At 46.0% G+C, this 22967-nt stretch overlaps 2 protein-coding genes across 4 annotated transcripts in view; one reads left to right on the top strand and one right to left on the bottom strand.

The window, feature by feature from the left end:
* Positions 1-2217: 2217 nt before the first annotated feature.
* NKX6-2 (NK6 homeobox 2) lies at positions 2218-6097 on the top strand. The gene is made up of 3 exons (XM_054071813.1): positions 2218-2896; positions 3621-3793; positions 4947-6097. Exons 1-3 carry the CDS (start codon positions 2482-2484, stop codon positions 5193-5195), a joined length of 837 nt encoding a protein of 278 aa, XP_053927788.1. The 5' UTR covers positions 2218-2481; the 3' UTR covers positions 5196-6097.
* Positions 6098-8973: 2876 nt separating this feature from the next.
* The window catches only part of INPP5A (inositol polyphosphate-5-phosphatase A), a 246022-nt gene continuing 232028 nt past the window's right edge, over positions 8974-22967 (bottom strand). Inside the window, exons 13-16 of one of the 3 annotated variants that reach the window (XM_054071414.1) lie at positions 14976-15087; positions 10675-10743; positions 9345-9381; positions 8998-9196 (exon numbers count right to left, since the gene is read on the bottom strand). In XM_054071414.1, coding sequence (XP_053927389.1) covers positions 9147-9196; positions 9345-9381; positions 10675-10743; positions 14976-15087 — 268 coding nt within the window. In that variant the 3' untranslated portion in view covers positions 8998-9146. Of the gene's footprint in view, positions 9197-9293; positions 9382-10674; positions 10744-14975; positions 15088-22967 lie in introns of all 3 variants that reach the window. The other 2 variants (XM_054071415.1, XM_054071416.1) reach the window with 2 other exon arrangements.

The raw sequence follows: 22967 nt of genomic DNA, 5'->3' as shown, positions 1-22967 counted from the left end.
ACGGGTAACGAGAAGGGTGTCGGGACGCTTTGATTCCATTCTAGGGAGGCCCCGACGAAGCGGTCTCGGCAGCGGCCCCGGGGAGCAGCGATCCTCGACGGCAACGAACCTCGATGGCAACGAGCCTTGACAGCAGCGAGCCCGGGGGGCAGCGATCCTCGACGGCAGTGAGCCTCGGGAGCAGCTGCCTCGGGAGCAGCGAGCCCTGGGACCGGAGAGCCTCAGCTTCAGCGGCCCTGGGAGCAGAGAGCCCGGGAGCAGCGAGCCGATCCTCGACGGCAGCTGCAAGGGAGCAGCGAGCTCCGGGAGCAGCGAGCCCCGGCGGCAGCGGCCCCAGGAGCAGCAAGCCTCGGTGGCAGCAAGCCTTGACGGCAGAGCACGGGAGCAGTGAGCCCCGGGAGCAGCGATCCCCAAAGGCAATGAGCGGAGAGGGGACCAGGAAAGGGGGGACCCGAAGGCACCGGGGGGGGCGGGGGAGATGTGGGACATAACGGGAACCGGCGGTGTCTCCCGGTGGTTCCCACGGGAGGCGTGAAGAACCCTTCGGGGTGTGTGTCCCCTCCTCGACGGAGAGACGGAAGAAAAGCTGTATTACCACACCACCCACATCATTCCACCTGGAAAAACGGGGGTGTTAGGTGGCAGGAAAGTCAACGAGCAGGACGAGCCCGTGCGCAACAAGCGCCGCTGGTGACAGATGCAAATCGAGCTGCGTTTTAAGTGGAGTTTTAACCCCGAGGAAGGGAGAGGGAAGCGAGATCCGCGCTGCCCCCCCCCGGCACGGAGCGGGGGACACGGACACGGGTACGGACTGGGACAGATGGACACGGACACAGAGAGGGACACGGACAGACACGGACAAGGACCAGGGCACAGGCAGGGACACAGACGGAGACACGGACAGGCACGGACAGACACCGACAGACACACGGACAGGGACACAGACGGACAGGGACACCAGGGACAGGGACATTCTCCGGCCCCGTCGGGCTGGACACGGGGCTCCGGGGGCTGCAGTGGGGGTTCCCTGCAGAGCTCTTCCCCCGTTCCTCGGGGAACCAGGGCTCGCTGCCGTTTGAGGGTCAGAGCCCGGCTTCCCCCCCTCCCCGTTCGCAGAGAGAGATGAAAACCTCCTCCGAGCGCACCGACAGCGCGGAGGGGACTGAGCAGAGCGAGGGGACCGGGAGCGCATCCCCCCCGCTCTGCCGCTGCCTTCCCAGCAGAGGCAGCCGTGGCAGGAGCGGCCGCAGCCGCGCGGGGCTCCCAGAACCCGTTATGGCTTGCTTTGTTGCTGCCGCTTATATCAGGTAGAGGGGAAAAAACCCGAATCAAGTTGTTTATTAAGCCTTCTTTAGGGCAGCATCGTTTTCAATCTCACGTCTGTCCGTTAAGTTTTTTTTTACAAGGATGCGCAACACCCAGAAGGAAAATAAAGAGCAGGGATGGAGCCCGAGCCATCCCGTCCCGAACTTACATGGACCCCGGGGCCGTCGCTTCAGGCTGAGTCAACGCGGTTCTCCCGCACCCGGTTCTGGCGGCGGACACCGCGGCTTCCGACGGGGCGCACGTCCCGGGGGTCGCTCTGCTGCGGCCAAACCGCTTCGTGTTCGCTTTGCGAACGCTCCGCAGCCTTCGGTCTCCCCGGGCGCCGCGGATGGAATCTCCCCCGGGAGCAGCGCGGGGGAACGGCAGGAGAAGGCGAGGAAGCCTTACAAACCCCTTCCAATCCGAATTCTTCCGGGCGAGGCGATTCGGAGCGGCGCCTCGGGGAGCGGTGTTTGCTCGTCTCCGCGGAGCCGCCGCAGCCGGTTTCCCTTCGGGGTCGCTCGGTGCTTCAAAAACCGGCATCGAAGAAACTCGAGGCAAAACGGGGCGCCGGGATCACCTTTATAACCTCGTTTTTAAACGCTCGGCTCCCGCGCAGCAGGGCGAGCGGCGGCTGGAGGCGGAACCGGTTCCCGAGGACGGCGCGGCGGATCCCGGGATCCCCGAGGGGGCGGGAGGACCGGCGGGGGGTGGGGGTGGGGGGGTGGGTGTGGGGGCGGCCCCGGTGATGCTCCGGGGCGGGGGGGGGGCGGCTCGGCGGGCGCCGATTGGCGGCTGGAGGCGGCGCGGGGCGGCGGGCGGCCAATGGGAGCGCGGCTCGCAGGTGCCCGCGCGGTTATCTGAGCCCCGGGGCGCGGAGACCCGCGCGCTGCTGTACCCCATCCTCATCCTCAGCATCCTCCTCCCGCCGGCGGGGGGCCGCTCTCTCCCTCCCCGCGCTGTTCCAAGCTTGGAAGTTGGCGAGAACGCAGAAGCGACGGGTTTTTGGTTGGTTTTTTTTGTTGTTGTTGTTGTATTTCCCCCTCCTCCCCCCTTTTTTTTTACCACCGAGCAAAACTTTGTTTCTCGCCGTCGCTCTGATCCCGCGGGCGGAGGAGCGGCCGTCCCGCCCCGTCGCGGGGCCGGAGAGGGGCGGGCGCCCGTCGATGCCCGCCGATGTTAGCGGTGGGGCAGATGGATGCTAACCGGCAGAGCGCGTTCGTGCTGAGCAGCACGCCGCTGGCCGCGCTGCACAACATGGCCGAGATGAAGACCTCCCTCTTCCCCTACGCCCTGCAGAACCCCTCCGGCTTCAAGGCGCCGGCCCTGGGCGGGCTCGGCACGCAGCTGCCCTTGGGGACCCCGCACGGAATAAGCGACATCCTGGGGCGGCCGGTGGGCGCCGCCGGGAACCTGCTGGGCGGGCTGCCCCGCATCAACGGGCTGGCGGCCTCCGCGGGGATGTACTTCAACCCCGCCGCCGTGTCCCGGTACCCCAAGCCGCTGGCGGAGCTGCCGGGGCGGCCGCCCATCTTCTGGCCGGGAGTGGTGCAGGGATCCCCGTGGAGAGACCCGCGCCTCTCCTGCCCCGGTGAGTGCGGGGAGCGGCGGGGGGGAACGGGGGGGACGGGGACGGGGGGGCTCCCCGGGAGGGCTCCCCGGGAAATCCGGTACCAGGATGCTCTCCAGGACGGATCCCGCCCTTGTACTGGGATGCTACCCGGGCCAAATCCCGGGGCTCACCGGTATCGGGATGCTCCCCGGGCCGAATCCTGCGTCGGCGCCGGGATGCTCTCCAGGACGGATCCCACCGAGGCACAGGGATGCTCCCAGGGCTGGATCCCCGCTCCCGAGGCTCCCCGGTACCGGGATGGTCCCCGGGCTGGATCCCACTTCCGAGGCTCCCCGGCACCGGGATGCTCCCCAGGCTGGATCCCCGCTTCCGAGGCTCCCCGGTACCGGGATGCTCCCCAGGAGAGATTCCGAGGCTCCCCTGTACTGGGATGCTCCCCGGGCTGGATCCCGCGGCTCCCCGGTATCGGGATGCTCCCAGGACCGAATCCTGCCGCGGCACCGGGATGCTCTCCAGGACGGATCCCACCGCTGCACCGGGATACTCCCCGGGCTGGATCCCACTCCCGAGGCTCCCCGGTAGCGGGATGCTCCCCGGGCCGCACCCCTTCCCCTGTCCCGGGATGCTCCCGTGCCGTACCCCGTCCATCGCCAGCCCCCGGGTGCCCGCAGCGGCCCCGCCGCCCCCTCCCCCGTTAGCGCCGGTCCCGTCCCTGACGGAGCCGTTTCTCCTCCGCTTCCAGCTCAGACGGGGATGGTTTTGGACAAGGACGGCAAGAAGAAACACTCGCGACCGACTTTCTCCGGGCAGCAGATTTTTGCTTTGGAGAAAACCTTCGAACAGACGAAATACTTGGCAGGACCGGAGCGAGCCCGGCTCGCCTATTCCCTCGGGATGACCGAGAGCCAAGTGAAGGTGGGTGCCGCGAGGGAGGGAGGGGGCGCCGGGAGGAGCAGCCACCGGCAAACCGGAGCTTTGCGTTTTTAAAACCAATTAGAATTTAATTTACAAATTAATTTAATTAATTTGGCTATGGGATAGATTTGAGGTCCATTTTCCACATTGCTTATTTTGCGCTAAGATATTTTTTTGTGCTGCAAACGATTTTAGGGGAAAAATTATTATATATAAAAAAAAAAAAAACCCAAAACTAAAGCCCCCCCCAAATCTCACTCCCTCCCCCTAAAAAAATTAAACCAAACCAAACCGAAAATACAATCCCTCCCAAACCCCACTCTGTCCCCCTAAAAATTAACCCCGAACAAGAAAACAAACCCCGAAACTCCACTCTCTCCCCCTAAAGAATTAACCCCAAACAAGAAAACAAGCCCCACTTGCTCCCCCTAAAAATTAATCCAAACCAACCCCTATCCTACAAATCCCCTTCGTGCAGCCGCTCGCAGAGGGTTTGTTTCCACCTTTGACCGTGTCCAGAAATTTGGCACAACTTCACCCTGCACAACCACACACGGTTTTTTTTTTTAAGCAAAGGCTTCATCCGCACTTTTTATTATTGATATTATTAACTTTTTTTTTTTGGCTACTGCATTCCGTTTGTTATGAGAAACGTTTTCCTGTCGCACAGCTCCGGTTGGTGACATAACCGGCTGCTCCCGGGAAGGGAAGGAGAGGAAAGGAGAGGAAAGGAGAGGAAAGGAGAGGAAAGGAGAGGAAAGGAAAGGAAAGGAAAGGAAAGGAAAGGAAAGGAAAGGAAAGGAAAGGAAAGGAAAGGAAAGGAAAGGAAAGGAAAGGAAAGGAAAGGAAAGGAAAGGAAAGGAAAGGAAAGGAAAGGAGAGGAGAGGAGAGGAGAGGAGAGGAGAGGAGAGGAGAGGAGAGGAGAGGAGAGGAGAGGAGAGGAGAGGAGAGGAGAGGAAAGGAAAGGAAAGGAAAGGAAAGGAAAGGGAAAAGGAAAGAAGGGAAAGGAAAATAAAGAAGGGAAAGGAAAGGAGGGAAGGGAAGGGAAGGAAAAGGAGGGGAGGGAAAAGAGGGGAGGGAAAGGAGGGAAGGGAAAGGAGGGCAGGGGCGGCCGCGCCGTCGGGGCTGAGCCGGTGCCGGTGCCGGTGCCCAGGTCTGGTTCCAGAACAGACGGACCAAGTGGAGGAAGCGACACGCGGCAGAGATGGCCTCGGCGAAGAAGAAGCACGACTCGGAGACGGAGAAGCTGAAGGAGAGTTCGGACAATGAGGACGATGACGAATACAATAAACCCCTGGACCCCAACTCAGACGACGAAAAAATCACGAGGCTATTGAAAAAGCACAAATCCACCAACCTGTCCCTCGTCAGCCCCTGCAGCACCAGCTCGGACACCTTGTGAGGGCACCGACGGCTGCAGAGCCCGATCCTACATGGATGTTTCAAGTGGTGTGTTGTACAGCCTAAGATGTATGTGAAATGTATATATTTTTTACAGAATAAGTTATGAAATTATTTTCCTTCTCATCGGTGTAAATTTCAGAGGAATTTTTTCCAAATGTTCCGTTTTTTTGGTTTGTGTCCCGTTAAGGTTTGAGGGTTTTTTTTTTTTGTTTCTTTTTTTATTTTTTGCCCCTTTTTCTTTTTTAGCCTTCTCGACGATTTCCTGCTCCTAACAATCAGATTTTTGTTACGTTTTGTATGGGTCGCCAAATCCGAGCTCAGCCTCTTTGTATATAGTAAATTTCAGATTTTTGTGATGTATATTTCTAGTGTAAAATCGGCTGTTTTCTTTCACTCCCTCCCTCTCCTCAGTGTTTCGGCGGTTTGATTTCTCCTGCCTCTGGATTTTACGCTTAACACTATCAAACGGGAAAACAACACCCCCCCTAAAAAAAAAGCACGAGAGAAAAAAACGGGACACTTGATTTTACATTGGGATCAAATAATGCCTCCACACGGGTTGGAAAGACTTTGTATAAATCAATAAATTATTTAACAAGCTTCTCCTTGAGCCGCTTTGTACCTCTTCTCGCTCCCGGTCCCGCTCGCTGCCGGGATGGGGCAGGAGAACGATTTATTCCGGGAGAAAAGAGCGATTTGGGGCTTTCTCTTCCTTAATCCGCTCTTCCCACGGTTCCTCTGCCCCGCGGGGACCCGCGGCCGGGATTCCAAATCCCGTGGAGAGGAGCATGGAAAGGGGGACACGGAGCTGAACCGTCCGGCTTTAACCCGCCGTGTGCGGGGAGGACACCGAGACGCGTTTTGGTGCCTCTGGAAACGCTCGGGAAGGGAGGAAAGAGGATTGGGATGCTCCCAAATGCCCGAAAGAGAGCCGGCAGACTTCCCGGTCTCCCAGCATCATCATAGGTTGGAATTAGATGACCTTTAAGGTCCCTTCCAAAGCAAACTATTCTAAGGTTCTGTGGTTGTATGATTCTGTCGTCTCCGACATTCCTAACGAGAATCCGCCAATTAAGCAGCCCCGCGGCCGCCCGGGGCTCCGCTTTCCTCCCTTCAGCCGCCGCCGAACCCCGATGGGCGCAAACAGCCCCTTTTGTGCCGTTTCAATTCGAAGGAACGCGCGGCTCTTCCCGGGGGCGATCCTGGACGGGGCGGTCGCGGAGCGCGGTGCCCCCCGATCCCCGCAGGCTGCTGGGGCTGAGCCCCGGGTCTCCCTGCGGGAAAAGGCATGGAATCTCCGCGGGATGGGATGCGGGACCGGCTCCGCTTTCGGCTCTGCCGCGCCGCCCCCGGGGATGCAGGTGCCGCTTCCCTCGCTTTGATGATTTATTTCGCTCAGATCAGGTGTTTCGGGGGGAGGGAGAGGGGGTCCCGCGAATTCCTGCGAGCAGGGGGGTTGGCGAGACCTCACTCGAGCCGAGCCGCGGCTGCAGACGGAGTAAATCACGTTTAGAAATTAATCTTTTCCCACCTCGGCTTTGAAGACACCGAGATGGGACGCTGGAACCGCAGCGAAGGACCGGAGGAGCCCCACTGGCGGCTCCTAAGGGAAAACGACGGGACGAAATAAAAAACCAAAACCAAAAACCCGCACCTGAAAGTCGGATTATTCACATCTGCTCCTTCCCACGTTTGAAAGGGAATGCGCCCCGAGCTGTCCTCGGGAAGCTCTTTGGGGAGCAGAGTGGCTCTGGAACTCATCCCCGTGACCAACAAATCCCCGTGGGGGCGGCTGGGAAGGAGCTGCGGGAAGCCGGGCTCTGGCAGAAGGGAATCCGGAGCCTTCCTGGCTCCCTGCAGGTGGGAATCCTACCCGGGAGAGCCCGGTGAGAGAGAGCATCCTGCTTTTCCGAAGCCTCTGGTTTCCCTTGAAGGGCTCAGGATGCTCCCCGTGGGTTACACTCGGGACCCCCTCTGTGCGTCACCCCCTGTAACTCGCAGCTCCCGGTTCTCTCCGTCCATCCATGCACGCGAGGCTTCAACCCGCTTCGGAAAGGCGGACGCTCTTCTCTGAAACCAGAGGTAACCACGGCGGAGTTTATGGTCTCCAATTTATGGAGCTGCTGGGGACTGGCATGTCATGAATAGCTCATAAAGCTGGATTGCTCCCCGAGCATCCGCACTCCAACGCCAACGCCTCTTCCTCGGTCCGTATTGTGTTTTGATTAACACCAGAACTGCATTCTATGACACAGGTTTTTCCCCTGTGAAAAATGACCCTGATAATTGGCAGGAGATTAAAAGGTAACTCGTTAATAAGAAATGTGACAATTTAATAATTTCCCTGGGATTCCCCCCCCCCCCCCCTTTCCGCTGCCCAAATTAAAGGGACAGACACAGCCGTGTTCATGATGATCGGTTTTATTGCTTGAGAACCGGAGTACTCATTTCTAAAGGCCTTCGAAGTTATCATGAGTTGAGTTCGCTTAAATAGAATTACTGTGTGGTTATAATGCGACATGGCACAATAACGATACAGAGCTGCAGACACCCTTTGGGCAACAGTACTTCGTATAAACCTGGACCGTACTGTCGAGAAAACACTCTGCAAGCGGACATCAAATCATTTTCAACGGTAGTGATTTATACCAAAGTCAAGCATCAATCTAATGCCATCACGCAGTCCATGAACTCTGTAGTGTTCTAAATTAAATCAATAAAACATACATTTGTGTTTCATCAACAGACTCCCTAATCACCTTTTAATGTTGTATTTAGTGGCGGGAGAAAAAATGTTCGTAACAGGATTATATCGTAGGCTGCACTCGGCTACTAACTAGGAAAATTTACAGTCCTTTTTTTTTTTCTTTAACGCTGTATTTATAATACAGTCTGTGTCCAATGCAGTTGCTACTTGAAGCAGACTATTATTTTCTTCTCCCGTGTTGTTATTGTTTCAATATAGAATATTGGCACCATAAAACAGTAACAAAAGACGGACAAAAACGGTTTACAAAATTCTGGAAAGTTACACCCAAACCTAGCTAAGAACTTCACATTCAATCCTTAATATTACATAGAAAGAAGGGATTATAGGAGTAACAAAGTGAGACTGCTAATATATGTGCTATATAGGATGCTATATATCTGTATCCAGGATGGCACTGCTATATATTATTTAATATATAAATGTTGGTTGTTGATGTACACTGAACTAAACCTGCTAAGACTCCAACACTAACTGCTGATATGGCACTCTCAAGCATTCATATTGGAAAGTATATTTAGCGTAAGTTTTGGTCAGGTTTATAAATTATTTATATATCTGTGTATATATACACATACATACATATATATACACATGTCATATATGTATGTATAGAAAGCAGCTGCTGTGTGATTCAAAAACCATGTAACATGGCAGTATAGTAAATAACATGAGAAAAAAAAATTATAAAAATGAAAAACAAAACGCTAAAACTAAAACACAAACCATAAGCCTTGGTCAACAAAGAAAAGACCATTTAAAACCATCAATATCTCTATCTATACAATCCAATGTACAAAACCCCAAAGTGGTAAAGATATATAATGTTAGGCATGACACCTTTAAGAGTTTATAATATGCTGAAATAGCTTTTCCACATCGACAAACACTTATTAAAAGTCGAAAGTTGTGAAATCTAAAATACATAACGTCTCTGCTGTCTATTTAGAGTTTTGGCAACAGAATTGTGACATATATATAAAAAATAATTCCACGTTTCTACTTGATGTCACATGAACATACAAGACAGTGAGGTATGTGAGGCTTTTCTTGAACAGAGTCCAGATGCTGAAGCATAGTGTACGATCAGCAGTCTAAAAATGTGGCACTCGGGACTTGATTTATCAATACAGTTGTTACGATTATTTATTTCAGTATACTGCGTACTCCTTCCCCTCCTTGCTACAGTGTGGTTTCACGGAAAATCTTCTCATTCCGTAGGCATCTTTTTCCTGTTGCAGAATTGGCATTTTTTTAAAAAGAAAAATAAACACAGGGGAAACGATGTAGAGAATTTAAACGTAAAGGAAAAAAAAAAATGATATTTACCACCACATCACTGCACGACACAACACTTGTGCACATTTGCAATAGGTTTACCTGCCCCAGCAGCTATTCGAAAGGACAGGAACACAGGCTGCAGCGAGTCAGGGAAAAATAGAAGTTACATAATTGAAATACGACTTTTTGTTTTTCTTACAGTCAGTAAATACAACAAAAATTCCTTCTATGACCACAAACGAAATGATGCAATCATTTCTTGGATTAATCTAACTACAAAATGCACAAGAGAACTGTATCAACTCCTTAAGGATCTCCGCTCCCATTGAAATCGGAGGGGAAATTCGCCACCGATTTCTGTGGGAAGAGGATCGGGTCACACACACAACTCCCTTTTATCACAGAATAGGCTCCACTGAAAGTGCCCTGCTAAAAAAAACTCATCTGAAGTGCCCTGATGACAAAGGAAACAAAAAGTACTGATTCTGAACTGGCGGTCCTTCAGCTTTGAACATACAAAACTTTCCATTTTACTGGAGACGTCAGGAAATTTCTGTATTTTACAAATGTGATCTGGACGATTCTGGACCCAATGCCTTAAACAGATTTTTTTTTTAGAAACACAACACCCTGCCCCACCAGAACTCTGACCATGCAAGGAAATAAAAGTTTATACTTGTGAATTTGGATTTTGGTGTATACATGCATCCACACATGTAATTACCCACTATCCATCACCAAATTACCCTCGAGGAGCCTCAGCGCTGCCTCCAGGACCGATACGTTACCATTCTCATACTGTTTACAATTTTTTGCTAGTTTCTAGTAAGGTTTTTCAAATAAGCTTCCAGACTTAACTCCCACTCCTCAATCAGCTTTTCTCAAAGAAAACAAACACTCAGTTGTGCTGCATTGCTAACTTAGCTTTCCATCTGCTGCCTTTGAAGAGAAGATTGTTTACAACACTTATGTCCTTTTCTCCCATCTGACAACTGGTATTTATGTAATTCTATGTCCTTTTTCTCACTTGTTGCTTAAATATGGAACTGCCAATATGTTATTTTACTAATAAGCAGCTAGGCACCAAATTAACTGAAGCTGTGTTTTGGAAGGAATTTTGACAACCCAATGAAAATACTTTTGCTTTACAAGAACAGTTTTAAGTGCACAGACAGTTGCTCCTCTTCACGTGGGATTGTATCACGCTTTCATTCTAGCGCACATCATTCTGTTCTTTATTTGGTTTCATACAAGTATCTAATACACTGATTTCAGTCGAATTCAACTTTAAAAGATTTTGGAAGCTTTAAATTAAAAACAGGACAGAGAAATAGCTGACTTCAACATAGAATTAACAGGAACTACTGCATTCTCTTTTGTAAAAAAAAAGATGTAGAAGACGCAATACTAAAATGTTTAATTTAATTACCTTGTGATCCCCCATGCACACATTTGGCCCAATGTGGTCATATATTACTATCTTCTCATCATTTTCTGACTAGTTGAAAAAAACAAAAAAGACAAAACACTAGTCAGTTCAGGTATTCTCTAGATTACAGAAACAGAAAGCAATATGGAAATAACTTATACAAACAGTTCAAACCAGTTTCTCAATTCAGTGACATTGGCTGCTTCTGAGAACGACCACCTAGAATGAATTTTTACGTAATCTGTGCCATTTGTCCACATAAAATAACTCAAGAAATCACTACATTGCTTCTGGGACCTCAAGAAATTTTAGTAAGTAACACTTCGATAGATGAAAAGAATAATTCAGATGTGATTGCATTCTAGCCTTTGGCCACTGAAATGCAGCTGGCACATTTGGCCAGTCCCTTTTTAAGAACAACGCATAATTTTTATGGAATTAGGTGGGATATATGCTGTTCCTTGAATTAAATGCCATCCACGTTGCCTTATAAGAGCATTTGATTTCATCATGCAGGTGATTTAAAGTGTTCAGAGAAATGAATGAATTATTTACAGTTTGTCAGTATAATCCTTAACCGTTTCTATGAGATACATTTCTTCATCTGAAAAAAAGCATTAAGTGACTTTAAGAAAACCAGCAGCAAATGAAAGATGACATTCCTCCAGTCTCCATTATTAATTGCTTTCATTTTGTTCCATGCTGAACTTTATCCCTATACACCGACTTCTTTAGCATTTGTAGCTTAATGAATAATAAAATGTACTCATCTTTCTGCCATTTGCAATAAATGCGATTTTCAGAATCCGTTTTAATTCTCTAGCACGGTACTTCAGGAATAAACACAAATACACTGCCACACAAGACAATTTCTTATTATGCTAAACAATTCCTATAAGCTAATTAAATCTGCAACCTGCACAGGCTCAGGTCTCTAACAAAATCATAGCCGTGCTTTAAACCAGTTGGCAATACTAATTTATTTCGTATGAAACAGTCAAGACTTTCTCATCTGTAATCAGTCAAGTTTGACTGGGCAATAACTTTATATAAACAGTAGCATTTAGGACTATAAAGTTAAAACTGAATTATCTTTAATGCAGTAAGGAAGCTTAAGGTCAGATTTACTTTATAGCACGGTTGTCTGCCAAAAATATAAAAACATAACCTTCTGCATTGTATGCATGAGCACTTTCCAATATTTCAAGATCATAATGCCACTAGCATCGGAAGTGGGGATACATTCATCAAAAGCGACTTGGTAATTTACAAAGGCAGCATAAAATTGTGGATTTTCAACTGCATAATCTTTAGACAGATAAACAAATTACAGCGGTGCACAAGCAGAAACAATATACACTTGGCTGAGCATTCATTACTTCATGCTATCAGGCATCAACGCAGCTCCCTAGCAGTGGGCAACCTTTGGTGTTTTAGGGCTCAGGAAGCATAAAATAACATGATGGTGAGGTAACCGACCATGGCATGATAGATGATGTTGCATGAAAGCTGTTTACAGCCCCATGTCTGTACAATCTGTAATGCCTACTGCGTAGCTGAACGCACTGTACAGCGTGGCATGTTGTGCATACTTCCCTTTCTTTACGTAGGAATAAAATGCAGATGCACGACATTTTTTCTTTGAAATAAAAGAGAGAATTGCTAAGGCAGAAAAACAAATTCTTTATTTGTCCGTAAGGAAAAATAATTCACCAAAATAATTACCCGTATAAAAATTTTCAGTAGCTATTTGCAACCAAAAATCATATACATTTACATTTCAAGGGTTTGTTAAAGGGTAATCACTTAATTAAAATTTGGTTTGACTTTCTTGTACGCTTCAAAGCGTAAAGCTCTGCAATGGAATAACGTCTCAATGGCACAGCAAAGACCGCTTACTGCGTAGAACCACAAAAACTTGTAAGGTCATTTTGCCTTCTCCCCTATCAGTTCAGCATTCTTTTCTACTGAATATGCTCATTAAGTTTTACGGGCGAGAATCACAGTTTGGTTTTGAGCTGGATAAATGAACTCCTTTACCGGCACAGACTCACAGAGTTCAACAGCCATGCCAGTTTGGCCTCATCTACATCTGTAATTTTGCATATGCATTTCTGGAGATAACCCAAACTACACGCTCGTAATTTGCAAATGCAAAGCTGCAGAGATAAAATTACACGCATTTTTTAAATGTAAGCCTTGAATGATCCAACTGACTGTGTTTCTATTCCACAGAGACTAAGAATTGAGCTCCGAGACCTCACAGTTACAAGTTTCTTTAACGCTCTAACTTTGTTTTCCTTTGTTTAATTTTCTCCCATTATATCCAAGTTATATCCCCCTAGATAATCTGAAAGAATTCCTTTTCCTCTGTACTGTTTACACTCTTCAAGCCTTTGTGTACACTTTTATCTCCTTATTCATAGCTTTTTTTTTAAAAAAAAACTTCCCTCATTGGCCACTCTTTCCATGGTTTTAATCCTTTGTTCTTTAGGAATTCCTCGGGCACCAAGCACTATCTGAAATATTTTGGGTAAGGTCTCACTGTTTTCATACGATATTTCTGCATAAGACTATCAAATAACATTGATTTTGACATTACAAGTTTACTATAAAGCCTGGATTCTTCTTAGCTTTGCAAATTTTTTTAATTAAATACTGCTGTACATGCATTGTCTAAAATTTTGGGTGAAACATCCGAGATACCCCACAGACACGTCTTGCACATTAAAATGTAGTGAGGAAGTACATAAAACTGAAATTTGAGTAGCTATGGAAAAAGTGTTCTCAGCCTTTCTGTGAGTTATATACTGCAAAGCAAACAGTCTAATCATGAGATAAATAACCCTGATGAGAGAGAGAAACAGAAGGTTATAAACTCCAGCAAAGGAAGCTGAAGAGTTTAATTAATTTAAACAAGAAAATTAAAGGCATAGAGCTGTAAAAAATGGATTTGTTTGCAAAGATTATTTTCTGCAGTTCACTCCTATTAAACTGCATTAGTTATACAGGAAAATAGAGACACATAACACGGGTGATTTTGGGTTTCGTAAGTCTGTTACGTATGGGGCAGTCATACAACTTGGTTAGTAAGAGAACCTCAGTGCAACAGTGCTGAGAAGTCACAGCACATTCCCTCTTGCATTGTGTTCGTGGCCTCAGCTGGCACAGGGGGGAAAATCCAGCTCCGAGCAGAATGGTATGGGGTGAGATCCCCTTACTTCACATGCCTATTTCCTGATGTGCTCTTGGTCCTTTAGGAACAACTGATAGGCAGCGTAAATAGGACGGGGCTCCAGTTGCCATGAACAAGCACACAGGAAAAAAACAGAGGCAGTGGGACCTGGCATACGCAACTGGCTGACCTGGTTCAGTGTTTCCAAGGAGAAGAAAGCAGAGAGGAGTGAGGAGGAGGGAGAAAATGAAAGAAAAGGACTATTGGAAAGCTCCTGAACTATATTTAGGTCATTTAGCCTGGATAGAGCATCACCAAGTTTACTTTAGCTCTATATGCTAAAATCCCAGGAAGAACCATACATTCTAAAAATGTTGCATGACCGTATTTCTAAAGCTGTAATGGAATGTCTGCATTTCGACACTTAACTGGTGTGCCAAAGGTAGGAGCCTACCCGCCGGAGACTCTGCCTTCATTCAGGGAACAGCGATAGGAGGTTTGGCTCATCTAGGATCTGACTGGGAAATCCAGTTCTTACCATCAGCAACAGATGGAACCTAAATCTACCACGTTTCTAACTCGGATACCTCAAGCTGCTGCTGCACAGCTTTTTCTTTGAACAGCACTGCTCCTCAGTCAGCACTGCTCCCAGTTACTTTTATCTGCATCTGTGCTGAATCCTGGGTGCAGGCAGTGCTGTCACAGTCCTGGATAGTGGACTGCACTGTGGGGCTGATGGCAGAGTTTTATTTTTCTGTTACTCTTTTTTAAAGCAGGCACAGTTCCCAGTCTGGTGCACAAACATCCCAGCACCGCACCGACAAGGACAGAAGCAGCACAGGAGAGAGGGCGGCAGCCAGTGTTGGCAGCTCAGACAGAAGCGTTTGTGAAAGCTCGTGCCTCGGAAACTGCCAACGGGTTAACTGAAACAAATCCACATTCGTTGGTGAAAAGCACTGGAGGTATAACAGTTTATTATTGCTGTGATATGCTGTCTCCAGCTTAGCAAACGTTTGCTACAGGCAACTGAAAATTCAAGGACAAGCGAGGTGCGCCAGCCCTACCTACCTTTGTCGAAGATAACCACAACGCAGAGGCAGCGAGGGGGCTGCAGCTCCGTACTTACTTTCAGAATGAGCTCCTTGGCTGAGTGGGACATCAGGATTCTGTCACACCAGGCTGGACATCTCGTATTCATGTACTGCTTTCCCTGGCTAGAGTCCTCGCTGTACGGATAACTGCAAACAAACCACAATCACAATCATGAGCAACTTCTGAAGCAGCCTGGACCCTCTGGCTCAGATGACCACACTAACTAAAAAATTTAACTAGCAAAAAGCAGATCTTTTAGACACCTCTCCTACTTATTTATCTTTCTTTTCTCCTCCCCCTTTCTTTCTCATGTGCTCTTTCTCTGTTTCTCTTCTCATATCTACAATCCTACTTTAGGTCAACATGTTGAGACACACACAATTTCAAACTCCCACCTCTTACCTCGCATTTTTGCATGTGAGTGTTTAAAGCCCTCAGACTATCTGTGCGTACGTATGTGCAAGTATGAACATCAGTTCAACAACAACTCAAGTACAGGGTAAGCTCTTGGCTATGACTATGGAAAATTAATAGGCAGAAGAGGAAAAGGGAAACCTAGAGAAAAAAAGACCCTATTCATTTCATGGGATTTCTTTACGTGATTCTCTCAAGGAAAGGCAGCCGGGAATAATTTAACAGAAAACAGAGTTTGGAGCACTGGGATCTCCGCAGCTGTACACAAAACCCACCTGCATGGATTCTTTAAAGTTGTCAAGAAAGGAAGACAGGACAGGAAAGCAGGCTTTTTAGGGGATTTCTGCAGAACCAAGGAACTTGGAATGTGGTTCAAAGATAATGATGCTGACTGCGTAAGATTCTGCACCTTAATTGAAATTGTGTTAACAAAAAGTAAATTATTTTGTAAAGGCATCTGGAATAGAAGGTGACTAAACGGTAGTTATGCTGTGGGGTCATTATAAATGTGCTATGGGATGTCCAGTCCATTCTAACTTCGCTTCAAAAGGCAACGGAACATGTTTATTTTAACCTGCAGAAGAGCTTAGAATAAGTTAACACGCCTGAGTGAGCCCACAGTCTGGAATTGTCCAAAGCACTCGAGGCAGCACATCCAGGTTCAACTGTCAGGAGGCCGAGGCCAAAGTTTTCCTCATTTTATCCAAGAATTCTCCCTAGTTTAATATGATAGAGCCTTGAATTTGCTGATGGCTCATCATGCCGTGAGGCCCACAGTTGGAACTCCCAGACCATTTCCAAAATGGCACAGCTAAGCAGCTAAAGAGGTGTTTTGGAGAAATCCAGAGGGTTTGTGACAGGCTCAGTTTCCTGAATATAGAGTCTGGATGAATTGAAGTTTCTCCTCGGTAAACGTCTTTAAACCAAAACCATAAGGTTGGTACATACTATCTACATACGTATGTGTGGGTGTATTTAAAATGACATTTGCATTTTATTCTTTTCATCGCTGAATTCATAAAGGCAATACTGAGGTTTTCCTGATACGTGAGTTAAAATAAAATTTCTGATATTGTAACAAAAGGGTTTGTATGCTTGAAGGGAAACTTATTTACCACTCTACTTGGTGCGGCGCTCTGCAACTGAGATGTATAGCTTTCCACCAAATGGGTTTACAAGCTACACTGCCATTAAAAAGATTAGCCATGGCAAACATCCAAGAAAAGCGTACTGAATGTATTGGAACAAACCAGTGATCTCAGTACCTTTTCCACCTCATCAAACCTAACAAGACTCATTTTCAAAACATATTATGAGAATTCAATTTGCTGCTTCACTGACATACAGAAGTACAGCTTATTTCTGAGTCTCTGTGAAATATTTTGATGATGTAATACTATCGGTAGTAGAAGCTCTTTGTCTGCAATTTAAGGGTTGACTTTTTCTGGTAATCTCTTACTTTAGTTACTCAAGAACCCCCTCAGAAGTGAAGCTACTTTTTATGACATAAGGTATAAGAATCAATCACGTTTCATACAATCCTTCCTTTTACAGCATTAACTGTATGGCTTTTAAAGTAGGATGTTCCTTACCTGGAATGATCTGTTACTGCTATGTGTTAAAGCATTTTACCTGAGAGCCTATATTCTGTGAAATGGTATTTATCAATTTGCTTTATTGATCTGAACGTTTTCACAGGGTGAAAACTTCTGCCAGTTTTTCAAGGCCTTTAGTGCTGATCACCCAGTCAAGAAGTTACTGTAGTTTACAACTACCTTCAACAAATCAGATTTCTAACGGCTGGGACAGAGATGAAAATAAATGCCACAAAACTTATCTAGACAAAATGATCTGCAGGTAATAATTTGATACAATAAAGTGGAGCAAGATCTTCTTTTTATAAGGCAGCATCCTTCCTATTGACCAGAAGCACGGGGCATTCTGTCTTGCTGAACCCTAATGAATAAGGCTTCTCCCTTCCCACCACCACCTCTTTGGCTTGTGCAAATCTCGCCCTCAGTGAAATGCTGACATAGACATAATAAAAAATCCTAACTAGGTACAAACCCCAATATAAGGAAAACGATTGGCTCTCCTCCTCCGTGCTCTAGAAGGGTCACATAAACTTGGGAAGAAAGAGGGTTCTTTCGTAGATGGTCTCAAAAAGTTATCAAACCTAAATATGACTCAGAATTGCTGGAAGGGATTCTTTTCCATGATTTAACAGGCTTTGGGGACAGGATAGTTTAGTTTATGCCATGTATCTTAAACAGATTTTTGTAAATAAAAGCTCTGTTAGAGTTTTTTGGAATAAGAATGTCACTGAAGACACTTCCATGAAACAAACTGCTGAATGTACACCATTCTAGAACAAAACTTTTCAAATAACAGTAATTGTCTCCATCACCTTGTCTTGTAGTCAAATGAACAGTGGGATGAAAATACCACGACTGCTTCAAGAATTGAATCATCTTCCTGTGAACTCTGATTTTTAATTGGTTGCAGCATTTATAAGGGTTTCCCCCACCATGCTCTGGTGTCTTGCGTGATGTTACCTTGTTCAGATGCCTTCCCCCTCGACGATGGGACTTAAACCCCGTCAACAGAAGCAATCGAAAAGGGAGGCAGAGAGATGCATGAGCCTTTCAGGAAGCCAGCCTGATGATTCTGCTGCTCCCCTAACAGGGAGATGTTGTGAAAACCAAAGACACGAGAAAAATGCCCAAAGCTTTAGAACTGCCACACGCAACAGCTCTCAGTCCCATACACAAAATCTGTCACGAGGATGAAGCCTGTGGGTTTGCTCCTGCCTGCGTGCATGTGTGCCGCTCCTGAAGCTGCAAACTTGGCCCCAGAGCTGTGGAGGTGGCCGAGTGACCGATGGGATAACCAACAGGAGAGCATGTATTTCAGAAAAAGCAGGACATGAATCCATGATGCTCATTTCGCTTCTTCCAATACCGCAATGGCCCAGACAGCACAAATTCACGATGGTACTCAAGAAACTGGAAAGCATTTCCACTGACTTCAGTGGGCAAAATACAGGTGTGCTAATTCATGCTTTTATTTGACCATTAACTTTTTACTCCCTCTAGGGTGGCTTCAGGATTTATCCCCTTTTCCTTCCTTTCCAGCCCACTTCTCACCCGCCTCTTTGAAATAAAGCATAAATATTCTCTTTTAAAGAGTAGCACAAATTTAAATTTCTGCGCATGCAAAAAGCAGAACTATTCTTGTAATACACATCTCCAAAAGACATTAAAAGCATAAGATTTTCTACTATCAAGTGCACTAAAATAGCTTTGTTATGCTGACAACTCCAACCTCTTTTCACACACTCATTCAAGGCAAGTAAGGAACTCACAGTCCTTAATTCAAAACTGGGTTAATAATTCTAGCTAACAGAATTTCTGATCTATGAATAGTATGAAAAATTGATAAAAACAACTGGAGATACGATAAAAATGTTCTTAAGGACTCTACATCAAATAACCAGAAGTTTAAAATTCCAGTTTTAATCTCCCAGAGGGCAAGCAAGCATCATGCCACCTTTCTGTACAGGTATTATTAGCCTTGACCATCAGAACCGTGACTGAAGCAGAGAACAAGGGAGAGCCAACTCTCTCAGTCCCATGACTAGACAGGAAAAAATGTCTTTTTCTCCCCTTTCAGCAGCATTCTGCCTCAACCACCATCTGTCTTGTGCAAGGTACAGAAAACAGCGATCTTAAGAATGAATAGCGAGTGCTCATGTAAAAATAATGACATAACAGATACACGTCGATAAATAAATATAACGCTAACACATACAGGTGCTAAAGATAAGTAAAGACTGTACACAATTTCAGTATTCAGTATGGCTTCTGTCTTTTTTTTTTTTACATACCCTATATTATATGTATTTAAAAATACAAACGGATAAATGAGGAATTCCATGTGGAACAACTTTTCTGCCCTGCTTAAAACAGTGCCAAAGTTGAAATTTAGCCCCTCAAACACTCATGTTAGCCAAATAACTAATAGCAAAAATAGTCTGTTATTCTCTGTGTATGTCAGCCAGCAGAGTTATGCAAAATATACTCTGGAGACGGTGGACAGAGAGGCAGTTCTGGAGCTGGAACATCCACATGAGAGGCTTGTGCGATTTATCTCCAGTTGTTCAGGATTTGTTTCTTTCTCAAGATACTCCTAACTTGCTTTTCCATCTTATTTCACAAACTTTTTTTCAGGTACATTTATTTTATTTAACCAGAAGGATTACTGTCAGGTGAGTTTTCTGAATAAAACTTCTAAGAGTTACTAACTGAAGCAACAACATTAACATGATGCTAAATGCTGTCAAAATTTGACCAAAGGCTTCCAGGAATTGTGAACTAACTTAATAAGGAACGGGCTGTCCAATGAACTGCTTGTATTAGAGTTAATAAGGATGAGAGCTCCTTGGCAATTGGGGAAAATAAACCATTAGGAGTGTCAGTAATATTCTTGCACTACTGCTGTTGACAGGTGTTGTCGAAGATGATTGGACACCTTTACAGAAATACTTACTGCAGGGTGAAAAGTCTTCTGACATCATAAACCATCCTGTCAACAGTGTCTTAACTTGAAACACAAGCCAACAATACTGCGTATATAAATGTCTCCTTAAGTGGCATTTCCAGTCAGGAAGAATGCTCCTAATGAACTCTTCTCTTGTCTAAGAATGAATAAAATGTGTAACAGAGATGGGTGAAATGGACTTTCTAACAGGAAATAATTAATTCACTTTATTGTACTAAAAAAGATTACACATTTTATTTTTTCCCTGCTGCTGCCTAGCGGTGTTGTCACACTTCCTACAACACTGCTGGAAATGTTTTGACCATAGAAAGCAGGACTGTGTCTCAGCTTATCTCATAAAGAGGTCAGTTTTGATTGATGCTTTATAATTCCATCCTGTCTCAGGTATTTTGTATTAGAAACAATTCAGCAATATAAAATGTAGGGAGAATTCATAGGTGAGAGCAAGTGGCCTTTGAACAGGAGGCACTTCCACTCTTTGAAACATGACAAAGTTTGCATAAACATCTGCATCTGAATCTACATGTAGGGTGCACGGGTTTTTAGTTTTGCTTTGGCTGATTTTATTTTGAACTCGGGTACGAGTATTTACATTTCTGAAACCTCTCACTTCTAAGTCTTTCTATTTGCACATGATATTGAAAGAGAACTTCAAAAGAGGAAAAGTCCCAATCACTCCGCATCAGAAAATTATTTACTATTTTCCTATTTTCTAAGAAAATGTCAGACCAATTTACCTCTAGCTCTGACACACTTTCAGATTGTCTAAGATGCTTTTACCAGAAGCAAGGACAGTGAAGGTAGGCTGCCTGTTCAAGCTTTGGGTGCTTCGAAAGTTACAATCACAGAATCATTGACTGGTTTGAGCTGGAAGGGACCTTAAAGATCATGTAGTTCCAATCCCCTGCTATAGGCAGGGGCACCTCCCACCAGACCAGGTTGCTCAAAGCCTCATCCAGCCTGGCCTTGGACACCTCCAGGGATGGGGCACCCTTGACTTTGTTCTAAGTTGTAAGGCCACAGATATAAATAAAAAAAAAAATGATATTTTTATTGGACAAGGTCCCAACTCAGCATTAGTGTGAGCTGCTACACAGGTGTGATGTCAATGAAATGTCATTTAATCAATCAAAGTATGACATCTAATGTTTGTCAGCTTCCAGTCTCTTAGTTCCTTCCTCCACACTGAGTTACTGCTTTTTATTACCCTGAATCCGAAAGGGGGATTTGGGTTCCCTAGTTCTCTTCCTAACAAATGACCCTATTCAATTTATCTTCATATGCTCATCTTAGGCAGCAGATAGTTAAAAGCTAAGCAATAAGATGTATTGCGGTTTGAATTAAATTAGCTCCTTCATATGTACCAAAACACTAACAAGCCTTGGTGATGCTCTGCAGAGCTAACTGGCCATGATATGCATCTCACTCAAGCCAAATCAGAAGGGTAAACACTGTCCTGCAAACACAGTAGTTAAAGTACAATGCGTTAAACAGCTGCTACTTGCAAAATCTACACTAACACCATGGTGATTGCACTGACAATCAGAGTCAAAGGTGGCAATAAAAAGGGGGGGTCACCCAGGCAATCTAGCAGCAAGGGGTAAGGAGGGTAAACAGGACTCAAGCCCTAACTCTGGGCACAGCACAAACCAGGAAGGCTGATGGCACAATGCTTTTCTCTGAATCTTTTCTATGGATTTATGTCAGGCATATCACTTTTTGGCTTAATGTACTTTAGAAACCACATCTCTATAATTTGCTTCAGAGTTCACATTCCTGTCTCACCAGTGTAACTGTGGACCTTCTTCAGTTAAAAGAAACCCAGAGCTCCTTTCTTTTCCCAGCGAGCAACAACTGGCCCTTTACTTTCCACTCAGAATGCTCCCCATAGAGACAATCTCCCCTCGCTGATTCTGAACATCCTACGGCTGAACCACAGCGGTGGCACCATCCTGCTGGCCGTCAGTGCCCCTTCATGGGATGTCCAGGCTGTCCAAGGAGAGAGGCTGACACAAGGCTGACAGCAACTGGTGTGGTTTGCTGCTCCATACCAGAGTCGTGGAGAGCCCAGCTAACCACTGTGGATTATCCAGCAAAGCTAATGCCCCGGCAAGGGCAAGCGACGCACTTTATTGCATTAACAGCAATAATGTTGTACTCCACTTTGTGTATGTAAACATAAATGTAATTATGACTAATGCTAGCTTGTCAGGAAGGACCCAGTGCTGGCTTGTCTCAGCAAAACAGCACGATGTTATTCTGTGACTGTCATCGAGCTAAATGTCTTTTCTGGGAATGTACCTGGGTAAGTTACTTTTGGGCTAGAATTCACAAATTCTCATACTGGAAAAAAAATTACTATAAAGCTGAGGCAACAGGTGGGACAGGTTTCAGATTCCAAACCACCGGCCTCTTCAGCAGCATTTTTAGACAAGAACACAATGGGCAGCCTGCTTAACAGCAGAGACCATGACCTGTTTAGAACTTGCTTTGCTTTCTGCTTGCACACCTTACGCATGGCGTACAGTAATGCTCAGTTCTTGAAACTTTTTTACTTCATTGATTTTCCTCTCTCCCTTTGCCACAACTCCTTAAAATACACAGAACTGCTTACTTTGGTAATTCCATCCAGTCCCTTACAAATTAAAGAAACATTCTAATTTAGAAATTAATTGAGAACAATGGTGAGAGCTGTACCAGTTTAATCTGAGGAGAGAAATGGGGATAAGAGCTGTCTGAAAGCCATCTTAATGATTAAATTCTCATTGCTTTGAAGGAAATGACAGCTGTCTTTTTTGCTTCCCGCTGGGAAGCTGTTTCTTTGTTCCAGCTTTGGATGCTGGAAGAACCTGAACAAACTACACAATCCCCTGTCAGAATCTGTTCCTCAGGGTCTGAGAGATCCACCAGCGATTTAACATCCTTCACTGATACCTGGAAGGTGTTTTACAGTACATGAATGAGTATAAAATATTTCTGTTTGGTGGAAAATACTTCTTAATTGGTAGAAAAATTGCGTGTTCTGGGTGCCCACTGGGATACGTACGCTGGC

This window comes from Cuculus canorus, chromosome 7 (genome assembly GCF_017976375.1).
Source record: "Cuculus canorus isolate bCucCan1 chromosome 7, bCucCan1.pri, whole genome shotgun sequence".
Taxonomy (NCBI): domain Eukaryota; kingdom Metazoa; phylum Chordata; class Aves; order Cuculiformes; family Cuculidae; genus Cuculus; species Cuculus canorus.
The sequence above is the reverse complement of the archived record's forward strand: the minus strand, read 5'-3'. Positions and strand labels throughout refer to the sequence as shown.